At 41.6% G+C, this 25,786-nt stretch overlaps 1 protein-coding gene across 4 annotated transcripts in view; it reads left to right on the top strand.

Moving 5' to 3' along the window:
• trafd1 (TRAF-type zinc finger domain containing 1) overlaps positions 1 to 25,786 on the top strand; it is a 45,136-nt gene that overhangs the window by 7,542 nt on the left and 11,808 nt on the right. For 3 of the 4 annotated variants that reach the window (XM_033043706.1, XM_033043707.1, XM_033043708.1), the window contains 6 exons: positions 8,707 to 8,842; positions 13,519 to 13,572; positions 18,818 to 19,241; positions 21,242 to 21,508; positions 23,901 to 23,968; positions 25,117 to 25,377. In XM_033043706.1, the coding sequence (XP_032899597.1) occupies positions 8,707 to 8,842; positions 13,519 to 13,572; positions 18,818 to 19,241; positions 21,242 to 21,508; positions 23,901 to 23,968; positions 25,117 to 25,377 (1,210 nt within the window). The remainder of the gene's footprint in view (positions 1 to 8,706; positions 8,843 to 13,518; positions 13,573 to 18,817; positions 19,242 to 21,241; positions 21,509 to 23,900; positions 23,969 to 25,116; positions 25,378 to 25,786) is intronic. The other variant, XM_033043709.1, reaches the window with a different exon arrangement.

Below are 25,786 nucleotides of genomic sequence, written 5' to 3'. Positions count from 1 at the left end.
TCAAGAAATCAAACAACACCTTTATTCCTTTTCCTTTCCCTCCACACTCTAGAATGTTCTTTACTGATATTTCTGTCACTCCAATTTTCTTCATTTCACTGGTCATAACTCCTCTTTCTGTCTCATATCTCCTACATGCAATTAGGGCATGCTGAACTGTTTCCGGCTGATGGCATTCCTCACACAGCCCAGTAGGGTGTTTTCCCAATATTTTTAATGTGCTGTTCAGGTGAGTGTGTCCTATCCTCAATCTTGCTAATACTACCTGTTCCCCCCTCTTCTTGCTGTAATGCCCACTCTATTTTGTAGCGAATAGAGGTGTCTCCCCTTTGTCTCCTGTTCCCAGTATTGTTGCCATTCCTGATTTATTTTCTTCCACACAATGTGTTTTCCTTCAGATTTGGATAATTGTAAGTTTACCTCTATGTTTCTTTTTTTTAAAGCCTCCTTTGTTAATTTATCCACCTTTTCATTTCCTAGAACACCAATGTGTGTTGGGACCCACAACAAAGTCACGTCACTGCCCCTCCTTGTCACTTGGCTTAATAGTAGTAGGATTTCATAAACTAGGTCAGGCCGCCTATGGGATGCGCCAGACCCAATACTCTGGATCGCAGATAATGAGTCGCTACATATTAATACTTTGCATGGTTGCACCTGTTCCATCCACCGAACTGCCATCAAAATAGCGTACAGTTCCACTGTATATACTGTCAAATAGTTATTTGTTCTTTTGCAAAGCTCAACATTCATCCCCTCGACTACCACAGCCGCCCCTGTTGTTTCAGCTACTGGGCCCTTTGATCCATCTGTGAAAATTAAGAGGTGTTCCCTGTATTTATTATCTATATGGCTATGATATTCTGTCTTTAGGTCTGAATTTTTGTTCCTCCTTTTTGCCTCCCATATCTCCAGATCAACCTTTGGGATGTTCAGTAACCATATTGGCACAGATGGCCACAATACTGCAGGGCAGAACTCTTTGTCCTCTACTCCCATGTCCCTTGCCACAACTCCTCCAACCCAGCCGAAGCTTCCAGACTGAGCCACCCCTCTCTCCCAGCACTCATGTACTACCTGTTTTGTTGGGTGGTTCTCTCCATGACCCTTAAGGCTTAGCCAGTTTTAGCCATTAGTTGTCTGCGGCGCAGTCTCAACGGCATCTCCCCAGTTTCCACCTGTAGTGCACATACAGGTGACGTCCGCACACCTCCTATACAGACTCTTAGAGCTTCCGCTTGGACTTTGTCCAACTCGGACAACACTGACTTAGATGCTGACCCATAAGCTATACTGCCATACTCTAGTCTGGATCTGATCAGTGATACATAAATATGTTTAAGAGATAATACATCTGCTCCCCACTCTAAACCTGCCAAGCATCTCATTACATTGATGGCTTTTTTGCATTTTTCAATTATTTTTGTAATGTGGACCCTCCATGTTAATCTGGAGTCAAAATGAACTCCCAGGAAACGGAAATCTTTTACTCTTTCCAAATTGTTGCCGTATAGTTTTAATTGGACATCCTCTTTAATTTTTTTCCTTGTGAAAACCATTATCTTTGTCTTCTCTATAGAGAATTTAAAATCCCATTTCCCTCCCCACTCTTCCACCTGGGCTATCCCTTGCTGTACTTTTTCCACGATAAAATCTATATTCCTCCCCCTTCTCCATAAGCTGCCATCATCTGCAAAGAGCGATCGCCCCATCTCTGGTTGAATGTTTGTAAATATATCATTGATCATGATTGAGAATAGGATCGGGCTTATCGCACTTCCCTGGGGAGTTCCATTCTCGACTACACATTTACTAGAGATGTCTGACCCTATTTTAACTTGTATACTTCTACTGTTGAGAAAATCCATTATCCAGTTAAAAATATTTCCTCCTACTCCCATTAAATGCAGCTTTATTAGAAGACCTTCTCTCCACAACATATCGTAAGCCTTCTCTACATCAAAAAATATGGTAACTACAGATTCTTTTTTGACTTGTGCTTTCCTTATATCATCTTCCAAGCACAGAACTGGATCATTAGTACTTCTCACTTTTCTAAAGCCACTCTGATAATTAGCCACTATACCTTTTTCTTCCATTAGATGCATTAATCTTTCATTTACCATTCTTTCCATCAGTTTACACATGTGTGCTGTTAAAGCTATAGGTCTATAATTTACTGGATTACTTGCATCTTTCCCTGGTTTTCTAATAGGCACAATGATTGCTCCCTTCCACCTCTCCGATTCGCCCTTCTTCCCACACCTTGTTATATAGTGCAAGTATCTTTTGGAGTCCCTCCTCACTTAGATGCTTTATCATTATGTAACAAATATCATCCTTCCCTGGGGCTGAGTTCTTACACTTGGCCAGAGCTCTCTTTAGCTCCCCCAAATTAAATGGAATATTGTACTTGTCCTCTGTGATACCTTTCCTTTGTAAGGCCTCAACATTTTCCTCTCTTGTTCTTTCCCTACCTCTTCTTCCTTCATCTGATAAGTTGTGGGAGCTGTGAACCCTACTAAAAGTGTTAACCATTAGTTCTGCTTTGTCTTTATTTGAGACCACAGTTTGATCTCCATTTGTTAGGATAGGATAACTCCACTCCCTTTTATCACCTTCCATTTTTTTAATCATCCCCGAAATCTCCTCTATCTGTGTTGTGTTTCCAATTGAATCACAATACTTCCTCCAATATGCTCTTTTTGTTTGTCTTATAGTCCTCCTTACAATTGCCTGAGCCTGTTTGTAATTAATCATGTGTTGGTAGTTATGAGTTCTTTTTAATAATCTGAATGCTCTGTTTCTATTCACCACTGCCTCTTTACACTTATTGTCCCACCACGGCACAGCTTTCCTTTTTGATCTTCCTTTACTTTTAGGTATGGAAACTAATGCTGCTCTTTTGATACCTTCTGACAATTTATTCTCAAAGTTTTCTATATCTGTCTCTTCTTGTATCGGTTTTACATATTTATCACTTTCCTCCTTAAATTTCTCCCAATTAGCCTTTCCAAAGACCCATCGTCCACTTCTGTTTTCTTTACTCATGATTAAAGTAACATTTATTTTGCATAGCACAGGATGATGATCACTTCCTATGGTACCCTTTTCATATACTTCCCAGTTGCATTTAGCAGCAATCCTATTAGAAACAAGTGTAAGGTTGTTAAGGGACAGAAGTTTAGGGGTAACATGAGGGGGAACTTCTTTACTCAGAGAGCGGTAGCGGTGTGGAATGAGCTTCCAGTGGAAGTGGTGGCGGCAGGTTCGTTGGTATCATTTAAGAATAAATTGGATAGGCATATGGATGAGAAGGGAATGGAGGGTTATGGTATGAGTGCAGGCAGGTGGGACTAAGGGAAAAAAAAATTGTTCGGCGCGGACTTGTAGGGCCGAGATGGCCTGTTTCCGTGCTGTAATTGTTATATGGTTAAGGTCCAACACGGACTCCTTCCCTGTCCTAACATCTACCCTGGTCTTCTTTCCATCATTTAGACATACTAGATTACCATCATTTAATAATTCCTCAATTACCTGTCCATTATTATCTGACTTTCCACTGCCCCATAATGTATTATGTGCGTTAAAGTCCCCACACCAAATAACATTAGATTTGCTCTGGCCTTCTACTTCCTGTAACTTATTGACCTCTAATCGCTTACATGGATTATAGTAATTTATTACCACTATTTTCCTCCTCTCAGACCACACTTCTATTACCACATATTCCTGTTCCTGCCCAATTCCTAATACCCTGTATGGTATCCCTTTTTTAATGAAAGTGGCGCAACCCCCTCCTCCCCCATTTCCCCTATCACATCTCACTGCAACATAATCATATAGAACAAAATCTAAACTTGGTTTCAACCAGGTTTCCTGGATACATACGACATCTGGTTTTTCCTTTCTACTGTCTATGAATTGCTTTAAGTGTTGCCCATTGGCTAACAAGCTTCTTGCATTCCATTGTAGGATTAACATTAATATTATTAACCCACACATGTTGACTCTTGGCTTGCCTGGATACTGAGACCATCATGTATTTCCTCCCACTTCAATCCTGCCATGCCCAAGTGGTGGACTGCAGCCTTTACAATGATTTGGATCCTTTCTGTTTTGGATTTTACTTCTGCTGTCGCATTTATTACTCCTGCTATAAATATAACCAGGTTTTTCTTTTCTTTCCATATACTCTTTTCTTTTTCTTTTATTGTCTCCATTATGCCCACATCTTGTTCCCTCCTGATCCTTCTTTCATTCATCTGTTTTGTAGGGTCAGCCCTTTTTGCTGCCTCTGCATAGGAGACCTTTTCCTTCACTCTTATGTTTTGTACTTCAGCTTCGCGTTTCATCACCTCACAGCCCCAGTAAGCCACACTATGCTCTCCTCCACAATTACAGCACTTTGGTCTGACCCCCTCTCCACACTGACCATATTCATGGTCCCCACTACACCTTGCGCATTTCCTCGCCCCCTTGCACATTTTAGCTATATGCCCAAATTTCTGACATTTGAAGCACCTCATTGGTTTGGGTATGTACTCTCTTACGCTATATCGCATGAATCCAAAATGGACCACTTTTGGAAGGGATTCTGTCTTGAATTCGACTAGGACTGACTCAGTTTCCTCTTTCTTTGCTCCTTTGGTCATTCTTTTGGCATTCATAATTAATTCACATCTCTTCCTGAGTTCCTGAACCAGTTCACTCATATTAACTTTGAGAGAGATTCCATAGATAACCCCTTTACACCCTGCCCTCCTCCGTTCTCCCACTCTCACTACTTTGATTATTTTGGTTTTGTCAATCTTGTTCATTTTCATTGCCTTTTCAACTTGAGCCTCACTGTTGCACCCTATTAGCATGTTTCCATCTTCCAGCACTCTTGCATACTTTACTTCCCCAACCTGGGCTCTGATTATTTTTGTCAGCTTCAATGGCTCTATCTTCTTTACTCCTCCTTCTCCTTCAAACCTCACCACTACATTTAACGAAATTTCCTTTTCTGGTTCCTTGTCTTCACTCTCCGATCCACCAGTATTGTTTTTCCTTCTTTTACGGCTGCTCTTCCTGGGACTACCCTGTGCTCCCACGGTTTCCCACTCCTTCTCAACACTTTCTTCGTTATCCTCTCTTCCACTGGCCTCCATACCACTAGACCCACTCTCTCCTATCATTTTGTAACAGCAGGGAATAGTGCCAGAGCACCGTTTACCGGACCTATACAGGCCGTCGGCCGATACCCTGATACAATATCTCCCTACTACTCCAACTGCTCCCTGCAAACACTCCTCGCCAACTCCACCCACACTCAATCCCACTTGTCAGTGTGAAAAGTTAATTGTAACACTTAGTAATAGCATCTCTGTCCCAGGTGAAACTGGTGAGTACATGATGTTTCATAGCGCTGTCAATGACAGCTACCGTCACATTGCTGATGATTGAGAGTTAACTGATTAGGTGGCAATTAGACAGATTAGATTACTGTGAACAGGATATGCCTGTTCGATTTTCCACTTTTGTGGGGTAAGTTTTCAATTTGTAACTGTATACGAGAAAGCTTGGCTGGAAGTGCAGCTATTTCTTCATCACTACATTTGGGATATGTTGGGGGTCTCGCAGGCTTGGCATATCCAGCCCTCAAATGTTTCTTGATCACGGGCAGTGTACTGAATGAGCTGGAGACCAGCTCTTGCTATGTTAGAGATCTCTGGAGCAACTCCTTTGGATGAAGCACTGATCCTCTTGCTTACAACTCAACGCATCCAGGAAAAAGCAGCACACTCCTAAATCTTCCTTCCATCAGTAGTGCACAGTGGATGTAGTATTTTCCATTTATAATAAATACTGCAGTTACTCATCTCGGCTACTCTGACAAAACCGTTTAACCGAAGATAGACACAAAATGCTGGAGTAACTCAGCGGGACAGGCAGCATCTCTGGAGAGAAGGAATGGGTAACGTTTCGTGTCAAGACCCTTCTTCAGATTGCAGCCTCTAACGTGAGGAAGGACCAAGGCTTCAAAAACATGCAAACACCAAAGCCAATATTTTCCCCTTATGGTTGCACATTTTGCAACTTGGAAACATGTTGCTGGTCCTTGATCTTTTAATTTTTAACTAAACTATGCTGTGGAACGTCTGCGATGGCTCAAGGAGCTTGCTCATCATCATCCTGTCAAGGGGAATAAGGAATAAATTGCTAATGATATCCAAATCCTGAAAAAAAGATAGTGGGAAAACACATTTGCAGAGAACTGGAAATTGGTCTGAAGCCTGTAGCCTCAACAGTTTTCCCCCAGGTTCATTTCTCTCATAATTAAATAATTGTCTTGGTATATTATTTAGTTTTATTTGTTCTTCTTGATTTTCTCAATGGGTTAGCAAAGTGGAAATTTCTCATCAAGTCTAAATTAGTGTCTGGCAAAATTGCTATTAATAGGATATAATTATGATGTACTTAAGAATATTGAATTAAACCTTCAGTGGAAAATAACTATTATATCTGCATGTAAAAAGCAGCTGGAGTTGAACATTTGGTAGTATTTACTAAAAAAACAATAGATATGCCTTTTTTGTCATATTTAATTTATTTGTTTGCTTATTTGTACTATCAGTGTTTCATAGACTGTTGTGTTCTGTGCGCAAAAGTGGTTCTCTGAGGGATTATAATGTTAGGTTCTATTATCAAAGTTGGCTTTCTCTAACGGGAACATTTATACCGAGAACTGGTGAAAATAATCTTTTTATAGTTATATCTGCAAACTCATTTAATGTAATGGCTAATTAAGACTTTCCTCAATTCAAGTTCTGCTCCACACAATTGTGTATGTGGAAGTATTTAATTGGCAGTATCAGTGAGTGTCCAGCTGTGCAGAAGTAATTTGATATTTCTCAACAGGAAGACACTGGAGGTAGAACAGTGAAGATTGCTGATGTGAAATTATTTCGATCAGCCATATAATTATAGGGGGTGACCTGAAATGATGATGTCCAACCCTTCTGTTGTCATAAGTTAGTCACCATATTCGCTGCCACACCTACTGGAAAACAGCTGCCTAAGATTAAATTCTCGCAGGGCCCCACCTATAACGAATGTCTGCCCTAAATTTAAACAATATTCAGGAAAGATGTGAATCACTATTAAAACAACAGGCCAGAACTCGGTACTGGGGATGATTCCCCGTGTCTATAAACACTTTTACATTATGTAGCAATGTTACAAAATTTTGAGATTAAAAAAATCAAGTCTGCAATTTATCCCATCAGATAAATCATAAAAAGAAGTTTAATTTGACACCTAATTCACTTTCATATCTTCAGAATTAAAAAGGTTATGGCCATTTTCATACTCGGAAATTTTGTTTCCTATTGCTTTTCTATTGACTTAACACAAAAGCTGTGATCGAGGACAGTCCATAGCTTTCTTAAAAATTAAGAGAACTGAATGAAATTTTCAGTTATTATAGATTGAAGCATTCTGAAACAAATATAAAACATCTTACTTGGATGACCTGAAATTAAAGCATATAATTAGTTAGTTACCAAATTGTAGCTAATTACAAAATTGACCGTTACAAACTTTTCAATTTTGGCATTGTAAACTACAAGTTTTTTTAAATTAAAAAAGCCGGGAACGGAAGTCCGATTTTTAATCTCTTCATTGACTAGCAGCCCGAGGAAATCCCTCTCCGACAAGCGATCCAAGCCTGCATTTTAATCTCCCCCCCCCCCCTCCTCAAAGGCGCCAAAGTCGCGCACACGGCCAATGGCAGAACTGCAGCGCCACTGAAGATAAGTTTGTAACATCGCTACATTATAAGTATGAAGTTGCCTTTTCTGTTTTGGACAATGTTTAACCTGCTTAACCTGGTCCAATCAAAATGGTGAAGCCCATTGCAGTAGCAAGGCCTTTGCACAATATAACCCAACTATGAAGCTGCTGTTTTGGAATGCCCCTGACTTTTAGAAACATTCAAAATTGCTAAGATCTATCACAAGTGGATGGAAGATCAAATCACTTCAATTCTTAATCAATTAAAAGGACAATTAAACACCTTTTAAATAATTAAAATCTATTTAAGCCAAGTGATTAAAATTAAATTTGTTATTTTATCGGCCCCTGGTTGCCAACCTTCTGGACTGCTACTCCCCGAACTCCAGCAAGTTCCATTATATTTCTTTGCATTCCCTCTTTTGCAATGAATTTGGAGTTGGATTATTTATGCAGCTAGTTGTACAGTCATGGACAGCTATCACCCAAAAGCAACATAAGCAGACTTTGCAACAGAGATGTCTGCTGTTTTCCCGTCTTTGGTTCCGTTGGAAGCTGAAGCAAATTGTGTGTAATTTTATTCACCCTGATAGCACAGATTTAAAGTCAAATATGAGATGCAGTCTGAAGAACGGTCATGACCTGAAACGTCACCTATTCCTTTTCTCCAGAGATGCTGTCTGACCTGCAGTTACTCCAGCTTTTGTCCATCTGAGATGCTCAGAACTATTCCTTTTAAAATATAAATGTCCATCATTTAAATTATTGTCGAAGATTTGTAAAGAGCCTTACTCTGTTTTGTAAACAGCCTTACTATGTGCATTGTTGGCAGCTGTATTACTGCACAAATTTAAATGTACAAGTGGAGCAGATGCTGTTTACTTTAAACTTAATTTTGTGTAACTAGCTTTTTATCTTTTTCATTGTCAGCAAACGAGACATTCCTGCAATAAACTTCACTATCCATGAAATCCATTGTAGAAGGAACATTGATCTCTGCAGGTATTGCCATGAACCGTTTCCCAAATCTGAGATGGAAGAACACTTTCAAACAGAACATGCACTGGTAAGGTCCTCAAGATGGAGTCTAATGCTATATGGTATCCGCAATGTTTTTTGGTTTAATTTTCTCTTCTATCAATTATCTCCCATGTTCCATAAAGGCTCTGCCCTTTGCAGAGATTTTACTTATGGGCCTGGCTGCCCTTGTGTACCATGCCTAAGAGATCTTTTATATCTATTGACAATTCTTCTGGAAGGCTTCTTCATGATGGTTAGCATTAACACTCTGAACTTGACTAATAATCGTTGGTGATTACTTGTTAACCAAATAACTGAAGATCCCTCGTCTCTTAAACGCTCTTCCCACTCATCACCAACCTCCTTGTTTTAAACAGTTGCAGCAGCTCTCACAAAACTCAGCAAATCTACTTAGACTGAAGGATTAACCATGACCTTGGTGGTTTAGATTTCCACACCGGACATTAGGTTTACTAATTGACTTGGGAGAATTGACTCTGTTTATCTTGACCTGTGCAACTTTGAGTGTTGAGAGCAAAATCAATTCTCTTGTGTGAGCTCTTTGTTTTTGTTTCCAGGGTAAGTAGTTATAACATGAAAATTAAGAGATATTCCAAGCAAATGCTATGATTGTAAATACATATTACTGTTCATCGTTGAACTTAGGCTTTTAAATAAGTGTTGTATATACCAATAAGGGAGCAGTGCCATTTTTGGTTGCTGCAGCTTAACAGGCCCATAAACGTTTAACACAAATGTATTATACAGGTGCACAACCTTTTATCCGAAATTCCAAATAACGAAAAGCTCCGAATAGCGGACATTTTTACGGTCCTTGAAGAAAGGTCCTTGAAGACGTTCACCGAGGGCGGCCCGCAGAGGTGACAGCGGAACCTCCGGTCGGTCCTCGAAGAAAGGGGAACTAAATCCCCATTCATAAAAGAGAAGGTGAGGGTATATTGCGCGGGAGGGTTAATAATTGACAATCTGCTGCTGCCTGCCTGCTGAGTTAAAAAGTTCCCACGGTAGACTCACGATACACAGTGTATCGTGAGTCTTGCGTGGGAACTTTTTAACTCAGCGGGCAGGCAGCAGCAGATTGTCGCTCCCTTCAGTTTCACCCCACCTACACCCCTCTGCTTCCCGGCCATGTGTGTGACCCCTTCCCTCCCCTCTCCAGCTCCCCGCCCATTGCACCGGCGCGGGGGCTTTGCACTGTCTTCACGTCGGCGATGCCAGCAGGTCAGTGCCAGTCACTGGAGACGTCAGGACCAACGGGACACCGACCCCCAGGCCCACTGCAAGCACGGAGATCCCAGAGAGCCACAGCCAGCAGCAGCCCAGCCCCGTTCCAACTCCAGAGGAAAACTGCAAACTGGCCAGAGACGTCAGGACCACCAGAAGCCGCTCCCCGATGGGCCACTACGGCGGCAAGTGGCAGTTCGCCCACAGCCCGAGCTGCGCCCCCTCATCGGGACACCGACACCCAGGCCCACTGCAAGCACGGAGATCCCAGATCAGCAACTCCAGCCCCGCTCCAACTCCAGAGGAACACGCTCCCTGTAGGGGCAGAAGCTGATGGTGTGCAAGGTACGTCTTGTTCTTGGGGTGGCGCAGCTCGGGCCACTTGTCGCCGTAGCGGCCCATCGGGGAGCGGATTACTCTGGTTGGAGAGGGAGGGGGGTATTGTGCTGTTTGATCGCCCCCTGCTATCCCAGGGACAGGGAGACACAGCGGCTTTTGAGAATGGTGGGCAATCACTTCCAAAGTTCTGCCCACACAGTCAGTACACCTCTCCTACACTTGTCTCCCGCACTAAGATCATCTCGCAGAGAATGATCCCAGCCTAACCCTCCCTATTCTCTCCTATTCTGCAAGAAAAAACTACATTGAAGACTCAAACTCGCGATCGAGTAACTGCCGGGATCGAGGCGCAAACTCGCGACCTTGTGGATATGAGCCGAGCACTCTACCACTGAGCCAGCCGTTAAAATCTACGCTAAAAATCTTCCATTCCGAAAGCCGAAAAATTCCGAATTACGAAAAGTGTCTGGTCCCAAGGCTTTCGGATAAAAGGTTGTGCACCTGTAATTAAGAATGCAATAAGTTAATAACTGTAATACAAGGTATCTCTTATGGTGCCAAAAACAAAGAACGTAATGCAACCAAAGACACAATCCATAGATGATCATAGTTTCTGAAGATAGTGTCAAAAGTACTTTCTTTAAAAGATCGAGTCTTATTTTGGCCTTAGAGATCTGTTGTTCTGGCGGTGGCATTGGGAAGGTGATGCAGGGGTTAAATCAGCTTGGTGATGCTGTCGATGTTTTCCACCACCGCTCTCTGCTGCTGCAGGCTGTGTCCCATCTGCACGTTTGTCTGACATGTGTGACAGCCTCCAGTGGTACCTGTTCCATGTGTTTCTGTGGCTACTGTAGGCCTCTAGCTGCCCACACCACAGCCCTACATCTACACTACTTCTGTTGTGTTGTGTTGTGTTCAAGAACAGGATGGCTACTGAGAAGAAGCGGTCTCTGAATTTACTGGTCACGGATTTCGGGCTCCTGAACCACCTTGTTGGTAGCGAAATGAGAACATGACTAGGGTGGTGTTGATTTTTGATATTGGTTGCCTGTTCGGGGCAGTGCTTCTATAGATACCTTTTGCTGATGGAGGGGAGGGGTCAGTATCTGTGATGCTATGGTACATTTCTACCACTCTGCAGTTTCCTCTGCTGCACACAATTTCAAGCAAAGTCCAATTTTTCATACTGCTCTTTCCTGATTGCAGTCTTGGAAAATGTATTTGAGTTTATTTATGCAAATATTATACATTCATGGACCACACATTCCCAGTAGCCACACAAGAATTGTTGTGTGAAACTTCTCTCGGTGGTCAGGTAACAATGCTCTAGCAATTTACAGTCTTTGAAGAAGTGGTAAGTCTGATTTCTAAGAACAGACACTCCTTTTGTCTTGCATTATATGCATAACTCGTCATAATTGTTTAACTATTGAATCAAATGTTTTTATGCCTGTGAGTTTGCTGTTTCAACAGTACCTTGTTCTTAAACGTTCTTTGGTTATGGTAAAATAACATGCATATTTGTAATGTCAATATAGTTGAACCAATCAAATTATTTCAAAGGATACCAAGTAAAAGAAAATGAGCAGGTGCTGGAATTTGACGTACAAACAGATAATTCTGGGAATACTGGGCAGGCATTTTCTCTGCATTGTTCTTTCATCTTCCTCTGTGCAAATCTGACCACCAAAGGAATTTCATGCAATCAAAAAACAGGTGTAATGTTGCTTGGCAGGTTATTATGATTTTTGAATCAAAATTCTATTGATTCTTTAAAGGGTGGGAATATATTTCAGTTTATAATCGAATTGCCTAAATCTGGTCCTAATACCCATGAAACAAAATCTGGCAATTTGTTTATTGCAGGAAATATGCTGCATAATATGTAAACAGCAAATGCTGGATACACAACAGGTTGGGCAGCTTTTGTGGAATGAGGACAGCGTTAATGTTTTGGCTTGTAATTCCTTCATCAGGCAGCTTTGAACTGAAATGTTACCTGTTTCTCTTTCCACAGACACTGTCTGACCTACATAGTTTTTCTCGTATTTACTATTTTTTATTTCCAACGTCCAACATGTGCCATTTTTTAAAATCAAGTTATATTAGTTTAGTTTATATTAGTTTACAGATACAGCATGGAAACCTGCCCTTTGGCCCACCGAGTCCGTACTGACCAGCGATCACCTGTACGGTAGTTCAATCCTATATCCTAGGGACAATTTGCAGAAACTAATCAACCTACAAACCTGTACATTTTTGGAACATGGGAGGAAATCGTAGCACCTGGAGAAAACCCACGCGATCACTGGGAGAACATACAAACTCTGTGCAGACAGCAGCCGTAGTCAGGATCGAACCTGGGTCTCTTGCACTGTAAAGCAGCAACTCTACAGCTGTGTCACTGTCTAATGTTCCAGTAGTTGGCTTTAATTGGGGGTAATGTGTGTCTATGGACTCATTTGATTTTTTTAACGGAGCTAAATGAAATTAGATCAGCAGTCCGGGCTATCCATATCCTTGCAATAGTAGTATAGTCAAAGACATTAGTCATGAGAAGAGCCATGGAATTCATTTCCCGTGTTAACAATTCTCAAATTTTTATTTGTTCATGTCAACTTTGACAGTGCTTTAATTTTATTATGGCATATCAGATACCAGAGCAAAATTTATTTCGTTTATCATGCTCATCGAATGTGAGGGGGTCTGGATTTGATAGGTAATCAATATTACTGCTAGCATATCTCACCAGTGAAACTGGTCTCTGTGGTTGTCCTGTGCGTGCTACACGTAATATATGTTATGCATATGCATATGGTATATGATATGCTTTTAGAGTAAAACGTGTGCTTGTTCTTGTGTGGTTGCATTTTTAAGTCTGGGCCTCAGCCTTATCTGTCGCATGCGTTGATTTTCCAATACATTTCACTGAATATTGGGTATTTTGAATCCTTCTACACTTCCCTGGGACACTAAGTCTAATTGCTTTCTTTTGCTGTCTTCATTTAGACGTTAATTCAACATAGACATTTTCTCGTGTTGTACAGAGATATGTCTGAAGTATTGGCCTTATCTGAAGTAACCAGTATAAAATACACATTTAAACGTGGGGTCTTAACCTTATCTCTAATGTTACAGGTCAACTGCAAATGCAACATGAAGATAGAAAAGAATCAGCTGGAGAAACACGAGGTGTGTATCTGTGTTGTGTGCTTTTTGTATTTGAACTGTTCTTATCTGGCAAACATAACCTTGCCTCTGTGTATCAAATGCTGTTCTTAGTATCCTGTAAGAATGGATAGGCATTTGGTGCTTTGTATCTTTGTCGGCATTCTGTCAAATTGATCTTGATCTGCACGAGTTCTTATAATGTGCCTTTTGCTCTATGTCTCCTGATGCGCTAATCTTTTAGACAAAAAAAGTTCACTTTTTTGGCATTTCATTTGACTTGGGATCCCTATATCGTTTTGGGTTAAGATTGTACATTTTATACAGTTTGGAGGGGGGGGGGGGGGATCTCTTTAATTTGGTGTTGTACTGCTCAATTTTAGAATAATGGCATCTTAATCTGAATTTCTTTACAGTAAAAGTAGAGATGTACAGCTCAAATGGGTCTTTTGGCCTGCCACGTCCATGACTATCTTTTCACAATCTACACTAATCCTATTGGCTTGCACTGGGTCCATATCCCGCAATGTTTTGTCAATTTGTCAAGGCTTGAAGGGCCGAATGGCCTACTCCTGCACCTATTTTCTAATTTACATGCCGGTCTAGATGTTTCTTAAACATAATTGGAATTGGTTTATTATTGTCACATGTATAGAGTGAAATCTTTTTTTTGCATGTGATCCAGGCAAATCATACCACAAAAGACCATCAAGGTCTCGTGCAGCAAGGTAGTGCATGAGAGGGGAAAAAACGGAATGCAGACTGTAGTGTTGCAGAGAAATTGCAGGTGAAAACAAGAGCAAGGCCCACAATGAGGTAGATTGGAAGATAAGGAATTGACCCTTGGAACATGAGAGATTTGTCACCAGTCTGATAACAGTAGGAAAGAAGCGGTGGTGTCTACTTTCAAGCTTTTGTTTCTTCTGCCTGATTGGAGAAAGGAGAAGAGAGAATGACTGAGGTTTGAGTGGTCCTTGGTTATGTGGCTGCTTTCCAAAGACAGCATGAGTACAGATGGAGTCGATGGGGTGGGAGGAAAAGGCATGATGGTTTTACTTTACGGTAGTGGGGAAACTGCTAGAGTCAGTTATTAAAGATGGGATAGCAGCACATTTGGAAAGTGGTGAAATCATTGGACAAAGTCAGCATGGATTTACGAAAGGTAAATCATGTCTGACGAATCTTATAGAATTTTTCGAGGATGTAACTAGTAGCGTGGATAGGGGAGAACCAGTGGATGTGGTGTATCTAGACTTCCAGAAGGCTTTCGACAAGGTCCCACATAAGAGATTAGTATATAAACTTAAAGCACATGGCATTGGGGGTTCAGTATTGATGTGGATAGAGAACTGGCTGGCAAACAGGAAGCAAAGAGTAGGAGTAAACGGGTCCTTTTCACAATGGCGGGCAGTGACTAGTGGGGTACCGCAAGGCTCAGTGCTGGGACCCCAGCTATTTACAATATATATTAATGATCTGGATGAGGGAATTGAAGGCAATATCTCCAAGTTTGCGGATGACACTAAGCTGGGGGGCAGTGTTAACTGTGAGGAGGATGCTAGGAGACTGCACGGTGACTTGGATAGGCTGGGTAAGTGGGCAAATGTTTGGCAGATGCAGTATAATGTGGATAAATGTGAGGTTATCCATTTTGGTGGCAAAAACAGGAAAGCAGACTGTTATCTAAATGGTGGCCGATTAGGAAAAGGGGAGATGCAGCGAGACCTGGGTGTCATGGTACACCAGTCATTGAAAGTAGGCATGCAGGTGCAGCAGGCAGTGAAGAAAGCGAATGGTATGTTAGCTTTCATAGCAAAAGGATTTGAGTATAGGAGCAGGGAGGTTCTACTGCAGTTGTACAGGGTCTTGGTGAGACCACAACTGGAGTATTGCGTACAGTTTTGATCTCCAAATCTGAGGAAGGACATTATTGCCATAGAGGGAGTGCACAGAAGGTTCACCAGACTGATTCCTGGGATGTCAGGACTGTCTTATGAAGAAAGACTGGATAGACTTGGTTTATACTCTCTAGAATTTAGGAGATTGAGAGGGGATTTTGTAGAAACTTACAAAATTCTTAAGGGGTTGGACAGGCTAGATGCAGGAAGATTGTTCCCAATGTTGGGGAAGTCCAGGACAAGGGGTCACAGCTTAAGGATAAGGGGGAAATCCTTTAAAACCGAGATGAGAAAAACTTTTTTCACACAGAGAGTGGTGAATCTCTGGAACTCTCTGCCACAGAGGGTAGTTGAGGCCAGTTCATTGGCTATATTTAAGAGGGAGTTAGATGTGGCCCTTGTGGTTAAGGGGATCAGAGGGTATGGAGAGAAGGCAGGTACGGGACACTGAGTTAGATGATCAGCCATGATCATATTGAATGGCGGTGCAGGCTCGAAGGGCCGAATGGCCTACTCCTGCACCTAATTTCTATGTTTCTATGTTACTTTCTCAAATGCAGTGTTATGACGGTGGTTGAAGGCATCCGGGCCTCTGGTGGGAAAGGGGAGCTGTTGGTAATATTCTGGTAACAAACTCTTTACACGGTGATTGTATCTGATTCCGACATCTTGAGTTATAGATAGTTTAAAAAAATATTTTCCTCTTACGAGTCGATTCAAGAGATACAAGATTCAAGAGTTTATCGTCAAATGTCCCAGATAGCCGATGATGGACTGGACAGTGTTTACAACTTTTTGTAGTCTTTTCTGCTCCTGGGCGCTCAAGTTGCCGAACGAAGCCATGATGCAACCGGTCAGCATGCTCTCTTCTGTGCACCTGTAGAAGTTCGAGAGAGTCCTCCTTGACATACCAACTCTCCGTAATATTCTCAGGAAGTAGAGGCGCTGATGTGCTTTCTTTATAATTGCATCTGTGTTCTCGGACCAGGAGAGATCTTCAGAGATGTGCACCCCCAGGAATTTTAAGCTCTTGACCCTCTCCACCATCAACCCATTGATATAAACAGGACTATGGGTCCCCATCCTACCCCTTCCGAAGTCCACAATCAGTTGGTGTTGAGAGCCTGGTTATTGTGCTGGCACCATTTGGTCAAACGGTCGTTCTCACTTCTATACTCTGACTCATCTCCATCAGTGATACGTCCCACATCAGTGGTGTCATCAGCGAACTTGATGATGGAGTTTGCACTATGATCGGCTACGCAGTCATGAGTATAGAGTGAGTACAGCAGGGGCTGAGCACGCAGCCTTGAGGTGCTCCCGTGCTGATTGTTATCGAGGCTGACACATTGCCACCATACGGACAGACTGTTGTCTGTGAATGAGGAAGTCGAGGATCCAATTGCAGAGGGATGCGCAGAGACCCAGTTCTGAGAATTTGGTAACCAGCTTGGAGTGGATGATTGTGTTAAATGCCGAGCTGTAGTCAATGAATAATAGCCTGACATATGAGTTTTTGTTGTCCAAGTGGTCCAGAGCGGAATGGAGAGCCAGTGAGATCGCATCCACCGTAGATCTGTTGTGGCGGTAAGCGAACTGCAGTGGGTCCAGGTTTTTGTCGAGGTAGGAGTTGATTTGCGCCATGATCAGCCTCTTGAAGTACTTCATCACCACAGACGTTAGTGCCACTGGTCGATAGTCATTGAGGCACGTCACCTTGCTCTTCTTGACTTCTCTTCTTGTCAACTTTATTTGTCACATACACATACAAGATGTGCAGTGAAATGAAAGTGGCAATGCCTGCGGATTGTGCAAAAACTACAGAACAGAATAGAACAGAATCAGTATTTACATGTTAGAAAATAATTTTTTACCAAAGACACAACACAACAGTAAATTAGTCCCCGGTGAGATAAAAGTTTACAGTCCTAATGGCCTGTGGGAAGAAATTCCGTCTCATCCTCTCTGTTTTCACAGCATGACAGCGGAGGCGTTTGCCTGACCGTAGCAGCTGGAGCAGTCCGTTGCTGGGGTGGTAGGGGTCCCCCATTATGTTGCTGGTTCTGGATCTGCACCTCCTGGTTTATAGGTCCTGCAGGGGGGCGAGTGTAGTTCCCATAGTGCGTTTGGCCGAACGCACTACTCTCTGCAGAGCTGTGCCCAAATCAGTTTGTGATGTTGCCGGACAAGATGCTTTCTACAGCCTCAGAGTAGAAGCACTGAAGGATCCTCAGAGAGACTCTGAATTTCCTCAGCTGCCTGAGGTGGTAAAGGCGCTGCCTTGGCTTACTCACAAGTGCGGCAGTGTGTGTTGTCCATGTCAGATCCTCTGTGATGTGGACTCCCAGGTATTTAAAGCAGCTCACCCTATCCCCGGTTGTCCCATTTATCTCCAGTGGCAAGTACGTCCTCGGATGTTGTTCCCTTCTAAAGTCCACAATCAGCTCCTTATTTTTGTGACATTCAAGAGGAGGCTGTTGTCCTGACACCAGAGTTCCAGACTTCCTCCCGGTAGGCCTTCTCATCGTTATCGGAGATCAGTCTCACCACCACAGTGTCATCAGCAAACTTGCTGATACTATAACAACATAACTATAGCAACAAGATATTTGGACAGGTACGTGGATAGGAAAGGTTTAGAGGGATATGGAGTAAATGGGACTAGCACATGGGTGACTAGCATATGGAAAAATCTTTCTTTGCAATTTTTTTCTCTTCTAATGTGTTAATTTTTGCTTTGGAAGGGTTTCACAAATCCATCAGCTATGGCACTCAAGTGAAGAATGTGTATACCTAGATTCTGGCTTTCAGGTTAAAAAGGAACAAACTGACATCACAGCCAAGCCTGGTCCTGTCCTGGTACAAATATTTCCCAGTAACAGCCTGTGGATAACAATCAAAGATGTGAGATTGACTGGTTTAGTAACTTTTTTGTAGTATTAGAATACAGGTGAGAAATCATATCTCAAAAAGTGGCCATCATGCCTCAAATTAACAATTGAGGCACTTCAACATTTTGAAGTCTTAAGCTTAAGAAAACCTTTAAGCGTTATTATGTTGACAATACTGTGTCAACAATTGAGTTGGGGCAGAGTTCCGTTAAAGTTCACAGTAAACCATTGATTATGTGATTACTGTAAATCATGTCAACTTCTCCCAGTTCAGGTTAGATGATTTCTTCAGAAATGTGCAGTGAATTGTCAGTGAATGGTTGTACACAAGATCTGTCTGCAAGGTCACTCTTGGGCATCCGCAATCATTTGTCCAGCAGGTGTGAATGACTGGGAATGACCCCGACACGGTTGGCCCTGGGTGCAGCATTATCAACCTTTGCAGCCCTTTAAACTATATTTTCTATTTTGCTTTTGCAGAGCACAGACTGCCCGCTGCGACTGATTAAATGTCAGTACTGCGAACTGGAGCTTGCATTCAACAAGTCTCAAGAGCATGCTGATTATTGTGGATCAAGAACTGAACTCTGTGCAGATTGTAGTCGCAACGTTCTTGTCAAGGAATTGCACATGCACCATCTCACTTGTGGCAAAGAGGTGGAGGAAAAGAATAACAACCGTATGAGACCCAGGCCCGAGTATCATTTTCCAGATAACGTTGGAGTCTGGTTTGAAAACCAACCATTTGGGAATTATGTTCAGACGGAGGAGAACTATGTTCGCGTTAGACCAAGAATTTCCAGACCATTGGAAAATAAAATGCATGGGAACAGGGAGACTGGATTCCCAGTGAGGATGATAGATAGGAGAAATGTGTCACTCAGAGGTAGAGAACAGAATCGAGGTAAGGGAAGACATTTGAAATGAAAACTATTTGCATTGACTTGTTTAAATTTAAATCTGTTGTAGGAGAATACAAGAAATCAGGAGTAAGTCGCCTGTCCCATCTATCCACTCCACCATTCAACCCGATCATGATCATTCACACTAGCCTTAACCTTTATGCCAGCCACCAATTTGTCAATCAAAAAAATGTGTAGGAAGGAACAGCAGATGCTGGTTTACCGAAGAGAGACACAAAATGCTGGAGTAGCTCTGCGGGTCAGGCAGTTTCTCTGGAGAAAAGGAATAGGTGGCGTTTCTGGTCAAGAGACCCTTCTTTAGACTGGGAGTTGGGGGAAGAGGGAAACTAGAGGTATGAAAAGGCACAGAACAAATCAGAGATGGCACCGATGGCTCGGGAAAGATGGAGCCCACAATGGGGATACGAACCGTGAAACTAGCAAGATGTTTAGGGTGGGGGAGGGACGGAGATAGAGGGAATGCAAGGGTTACTTGGAATTAGGGAAATCAATATTCATACTGCTGGGTTGTAAGCTGGATCAACCTCCACCATAAATACACATAATGATCTACCCTCTGGGGTGGATCGTGAATTTTAATTTGCCACTTTCTGCAAAAATAAATTTGTAAACACGTCTTTCTTAAATGACCGACCCTTGGTTCAAGACTCTTCCCATTGGTGATAACCTAATATATCGCCCCAGGGTCTCGATAAAGTAACTACATTTTTTAAAGCTCCATGGTATAGACCCAAGTGTAAAATCCTTTCCTTTGTCATGGTTATGTCGCACGGTATGGGGTCCTTCAGGCTAACTTATCCATGCCGACCAAGATGGCCCGTCAGGACCATTTGCCTGTTTGGCCCACATTCCTCGAGGCATTTCCAATCGATGTTACTGTCAAAATGATTTTTAAATGTTGTTTTTGTACCTGCCTGAACTGCTTTGGCAGTTCATTCCGTACACTCACTACCTCTGTGTGGGGAAATTACTTTTCTGATCCAGGGGTGTACAAATATAACAATTATTTACTTCATGACTTGTACTTTCCAAAATGATTGAATATGAGATGTTTGGTAAGGAAGTCAGAAGAGGAATTAAAATGTTTTTAACATCTGAAATTTTAAAACATTTATTTTAAGCTCAAAGTTCCTGTAATTAAGATTTTGATGTTGCATCCTGTGCTTCCAAGTGAAGCGTGGGGACTGATCCTGTCAGATTCGGAAAGGTGCAGCAATGATTGGAAAGTTACCTAAGCGAGAAATAGGATTGCATCCATATCCAGGCTTTCCAACTTGAGTAAACTCAGTTCTGGCGCTGTTTTAACAATGATTCTTGCGTGTTAATGCAGATACACAGATGGTCCCCTGGATATGGGACATTATTGTACTTGTGATTCTTCTTTACTGTGGCAGAATGGAGAAGATGCTGATTGATATCGGCAGAAACAAAGAACGATTCCAGAACTCGATGGTAACAAGTCTTGGACTTGATGTTCTAGAACAATGTAGTTTAATATAAATCACTAAGTGGCAGCTGTTCATGTGACAATGCTGTGGTGACTGCACCACAATTTCTGACAACTAGTTCTGCATATTTCAACCAACCTTTAGTCTCTGTAACTATTATAAGCTGCTAAAAGCTTTTGAATGAGACTTTTAATCAAGACCACATTTGCTCTCTCGGGTGGAAGTTCTCATGGGTCCACTTTGAAGGAAAGAATTACTCTTGTTAAGTGGCTATTCCTCATTTAACAGCATATGGAAAACCTATTAGCACTTCACATTCTTTGTCAGTGGGAGCTTGCGGTGTGCAAATGTTCACGGTTTATCCCTTCATTACAAACAGCGACTCTATTAAAAAATAATTCCCTGGCTGTAAAATGGTTTGGGATAACCAAATTTCACAGGGAGGTGCCTCTTTAAAGTAAGTCTTTCAGTGTCAATGAAAACTTTGTAGTTGTGCCTTTTAACAAGATGTGCATTCCCTGTTGCTTTCACAGCCAGCGTTACAAGGACAGAAAAAAATCGCATGGCTGACCCTGCCGGTCCTGGCCACGTGGATGCCAACTCTAACCTGGATTATCTGCTTGCTCTAAGTTTGCAAAATGAGAACGGTGCTGGTGGTGAAGGAGAGTTGATCTCAGCATGGAATGATGTTCCTACAGATTGTGGATATTCGCATCCACAAAACCTTTTGGGGGTATTTAACAATCAGCCTCCATCTGATCTCTTCCCAGCTTCTGTAAATGTCGACAAAGAAGTAGCAAGTAAGTTGTTAAAAGTACTTGTTTCTGGTCTCCCAAGGGATATCAGCATGGTTATAGAAGGGGGTCGATCAAGTCACTTACATCCAAACAACTTATTTTACCGTACTTCCCAGTATATTTTAAAAGACAGTGCTGTAGTAACTCGGCGGGTCAGGCAACATCTCTGGAGCACATGGGTAGGTGACGTTTCGGGTCAAACCTTTCTTCAGACTGAAGAGTCCTTAGCTGAAATTTCACCCATCCATGTTCTCCAGAGATGCTGTCTAACCCGCTGAGTTACTCCAGCCCACTTTGTGTGTTTTTTGTAAACCAGCATCTGTATTTCCTTATAAAGCAATAAATTTCTTGCACGTTTATATTGTTTTTGTTGTGCCACAATGACTTGGTAAGATAAAACCCAATGTCAAATCGTACTTTATGTTGCATGCAGCGAGCAAGTTCTGATTTGAAGTATAAATTGCTTTCATAAGATGTGGGGAAAATAAATTCAGTGGTTTGATTCCGGAAACAGCTTGTTGTAGGCTCAGTGATTGGAGCGGACCTATTCTTAAGAGATTAAAAGAATGTCTGATCTAATTGAAACACTTCAATATCATGACAGGATGTTGGTGGTTTCCTCAACTTTACGATAGAGGCACAGTCTGGGGATAAGGGTATGCCCATCTAGGGATGCGATGTTCAGTTTCCTTATTCAAGGGATGTGCAAATTCGGAATTGCATAACCAAGAGAATTGTGTATGTGAAAAACAGAGACATATTATGGACACCAGTAATTGAGGAGTAAATACATCAGGAAGGAAAGGGAGGTAGTGAATGGATAAGTGGAACAGTCTCAATGGTCTACTTTAGACAGCCATTTTTGTTTTTATTTTATATTTTTCTCCTAGTTTATCTCATGTATAGTGTACTTTATCATCGGAATGGCAGGCTTTGTTGCAGTTTTTCTTATTTCCATCTGGATTGTAATCATGTATAGTCTATCCGTTGACTGGTTAGCACGCCAAAAAAAGCTTTTCACTGTACCTCGGTACATGTGAGAATAAACTAAATATCAAAGCACTTCTCTCTTACTGTTGCAACCAAAATTAATTTAATTCGGGACAACAATAAGCAATTATAAATATTTTAAAGTTCATACTTTTGCATCTTTCTGCTAAAACAACTTATCCTAGTAATTTCATCAAAGCTTCCCATTATAACTAGCAGCTGCATCTCAAACAATAGGACATGCTTAATTTAATCTGAGTAAAAATGTTATTCTGGTATTAACTTGTACAAATAAATATATGCACAGCTGTAATACAGGCTTCAATTTGATACCTCAAAAAATTAAAAGATTTGGTTTTAGTTTACAGATAGAGCGCAAAAACAGGCCCTTTGGCACAACTGAGTCCACACTGACCAGCGATCCCCTCACATCCTACACACTATCCTACACACAGTAGGGACAATTTACACTTGTATCAAGCCGATTAACCTACAAACCTGTACGTCTTTGGAGTGTGGGAGGAAACTGAAGATCTCAAAGAAAAACCCAAATGGGCAGAATGTACAGATTCTGTACAGAGAAGCACCCGTAGTCGGGATCGAGCCTGGGTCTCCGGCGCTGTAAGGCAGCAACTCTACTGCTGCGCCACTGTGCTACCCCTTTGTTAGATTATTCGTTTTTTTTTACTCCTTTAAAAAAACTTGGCTCCATGTTGGAATCCATGAGCGCCAAGTGCAGCACACTTGACTCGAGTGAGCATAATTTAATGAGTTGGATAAGTAATCGCGGTGAATTATTACAGTTGTATCATATTCTCCCCATGTACATTTCTTAGGGAATTGCTGGGGCATTATTTAAGGTGAGAATTACAAACAGAATCTCTCAGCCCAAGCTTTCTGATCTTGATTTGTGCCCTGCAAAATGGCTAGCTCAGCTGGGATCAACAGATTTAGCTCCAGGCTCTGTTAGAGATTGTTGTGGGCCGTGTGGCTTGCTGAATCATTTGTGTAGCATCAACTGTCATGAGTCATGGGAAAATGTGCAAACTCTGCATTGATTCAGCTGCTGGGGGAATTCCTTGCTGTTCCACTTGATTGGGTCCTTGCAGTTTCATTGCGAGCATTGAAGAAATCAAGAGATTTATCTTAAATTTTATGTTTTAAGTTTTTGCTCATTGTGCAAGTGTGGATTGAACATTTGTTGCCTCATAACAGCACTGAACAGTCCAAATGCAGTGTGTCTGTGTCCCTCTGACTTGCTGATTGACTTGAAATATGATGGCAACCTTCTGGTGTGGAATTCATCTACAAAGGGCTTGGTTGTGGTCTTGGCTCAAGTTATCTTTTTATCTGTCAGGCTGTATTTAAAATGAAGAGTTGCAGTAATTTTATATTTTCCTTTCAGATGTCACGATGTTGCCTTGTGAATTCTGTGAAGAACCTTTCCCTGAAGAAGAACTAATTCTTCATCAGGTACAGTTTAGCAAATGTGGCTTCTTAGCAATTGTTTGCTGCTTGTTTCATATGATCCCACTACTGAGTCTGTTGGCAGTATTTCCTTGGGGCACTGTTATTTGTAATTAAAATATCTTCAATATTCAAACTTGCTGAAAACAATTTCATAAGTTCTAGTGGCAGAATTAGGCCATTTGGCCCATTAAGTCTACTCTGTGGCTGATCTATATTTCCCCCTCAACCCCATTCTCCTGCCTTCTCTCTGTAACCCCCTAACACCCTTACTCATCAAGCATCTGTTAATCTCTGCCGTTAAAATACCCATTGACTTGGCCTCAAAAGCCTTCCGTGGCAATGCATTCCACATATTCACCACCCTCTGACTAAAGAAAATCCTTCTTATCTCCTTTCTAAAGGTACGTCCTTTTATTTGAAGGCTATGGCCTCTGGTCCTAGACTCTCCCACTAGTGGAAATATCCTCTCCACATTCACGTCCACATCCAGGCCTTTCACTATTCAGCAATGAATATTGCTCCTCACCAGTAATAGGACAAATCTGATTTATCTACTTCTACAATTTAATTGTTTCAACGCGACATGTTTAAAGCTCTTTGAAATGGCTACCAAAGCAGAAAGATCAAAAATCGAGTATCTATATAGTATCTGAGATAGCAGCTTCATTTTTGTTCCAAGTGTTTTATTTTGAGTTAGTGGTGTGGAGTAAGGATAAACCTAAATTTAGATTTGTTCCATTCAGTATGTGGTCTTGGATTAAGTGTTGATTAAGTAATGCTATATACTCGTACTGCTATTCCAGGCAGACAAGTGATCAAAGGGTAATTTTAAAGTACTCGTGCAATCATTGGAAGAATATTTGGTGGGAGAGAAAACATTGTGCTGACATAACCTTGAAAAAGTTTGAAATTAAATAAATAAACGTAATTAAAACAAATGCAATTCAAATAGCAGATTTCTATTGAAAGGTGAAGACACTTACTAAAACACAACAGACTAGAAGATAACATTAACTGTATAGTTCAAGTCATAGGAAATATGTATGTAATAGGGCATGCATTTTGTTATTTATCACGCACCAGCCTCTGCTCTCCACTGCTGCCCACTCCTCTGCCATTTTAAAATAATTGATTAGATTTCTCTTTTGCAGACTGGCTGTAATCCTGTAAGTGCCTTTGCATCATTCAGTAAAAATAGCACACTTGTACCACCACTGCCACTGCAAAGGGTCTCCATACCCAGAACGAATGACATTTTCTTTCAGCATCATCACATGAATCCAGAATACTTTTCTGAAGATCTTTCACTGCCGTCATATAGTCCTATTGGAGGTTCAAGCCATGGCGATGTCATGATTCCTTGTGAGTTCTGTGGTATAGCGTTGGAAGAAGATGTGTTGTTTCATCATCAGGTAATTTACAAAATCTATGTATTTTACAAATAAGTTCCTGGCTGAAATATTCTGCTCCAAGAGCAATGCTAAGAAGTGAGTAGGAAAGAACTGCAGTTGCTGGTTTAAATCGAAGGTAGACACAAAATGCCGGAGTAACTCAGTGGGACAGGCAGCATCTCTGGAGGGAAGGAATGGGTGACGTTTCTTTGCTGACAAAGCTCGCGTTTGAACATACGTTGTTTATATACAACAGTGGTTCTTAACCTGGGGGTCGTTTGGGGTTTTGCTGAGGGGTCATGAAGGGGACACAAATAACATATCAATATGTTGAGCCCGTGTTTAGGAACCTAACAAAGGTACATACCACATACAGTATTGTGTTCGCGTCTGCACGTACTGGTGCCAAAAAGGTTAAGAACCACTGGTA

Source organism: Amblyraja radiata, chromosome 25, assembly GCF_010909765.2.
Source record: "Amblyraja radiata isolate CabotCenter1 chromosome 25, sAmbRad1.1.pri, whole genome shotgun sequence".
Taxonomy (NCBI): domain Eukaryota; kingdom Metazoa; phylum Chordata; class Chondrichthyes; order Rajiformes; family Rajidae; genus Amblyraja; species Amblyraja radiata.
Note: the sequence above shows the minus strand (reverse complement) of the source record. Positions and strands in the feature narration are given on the sequence as shown.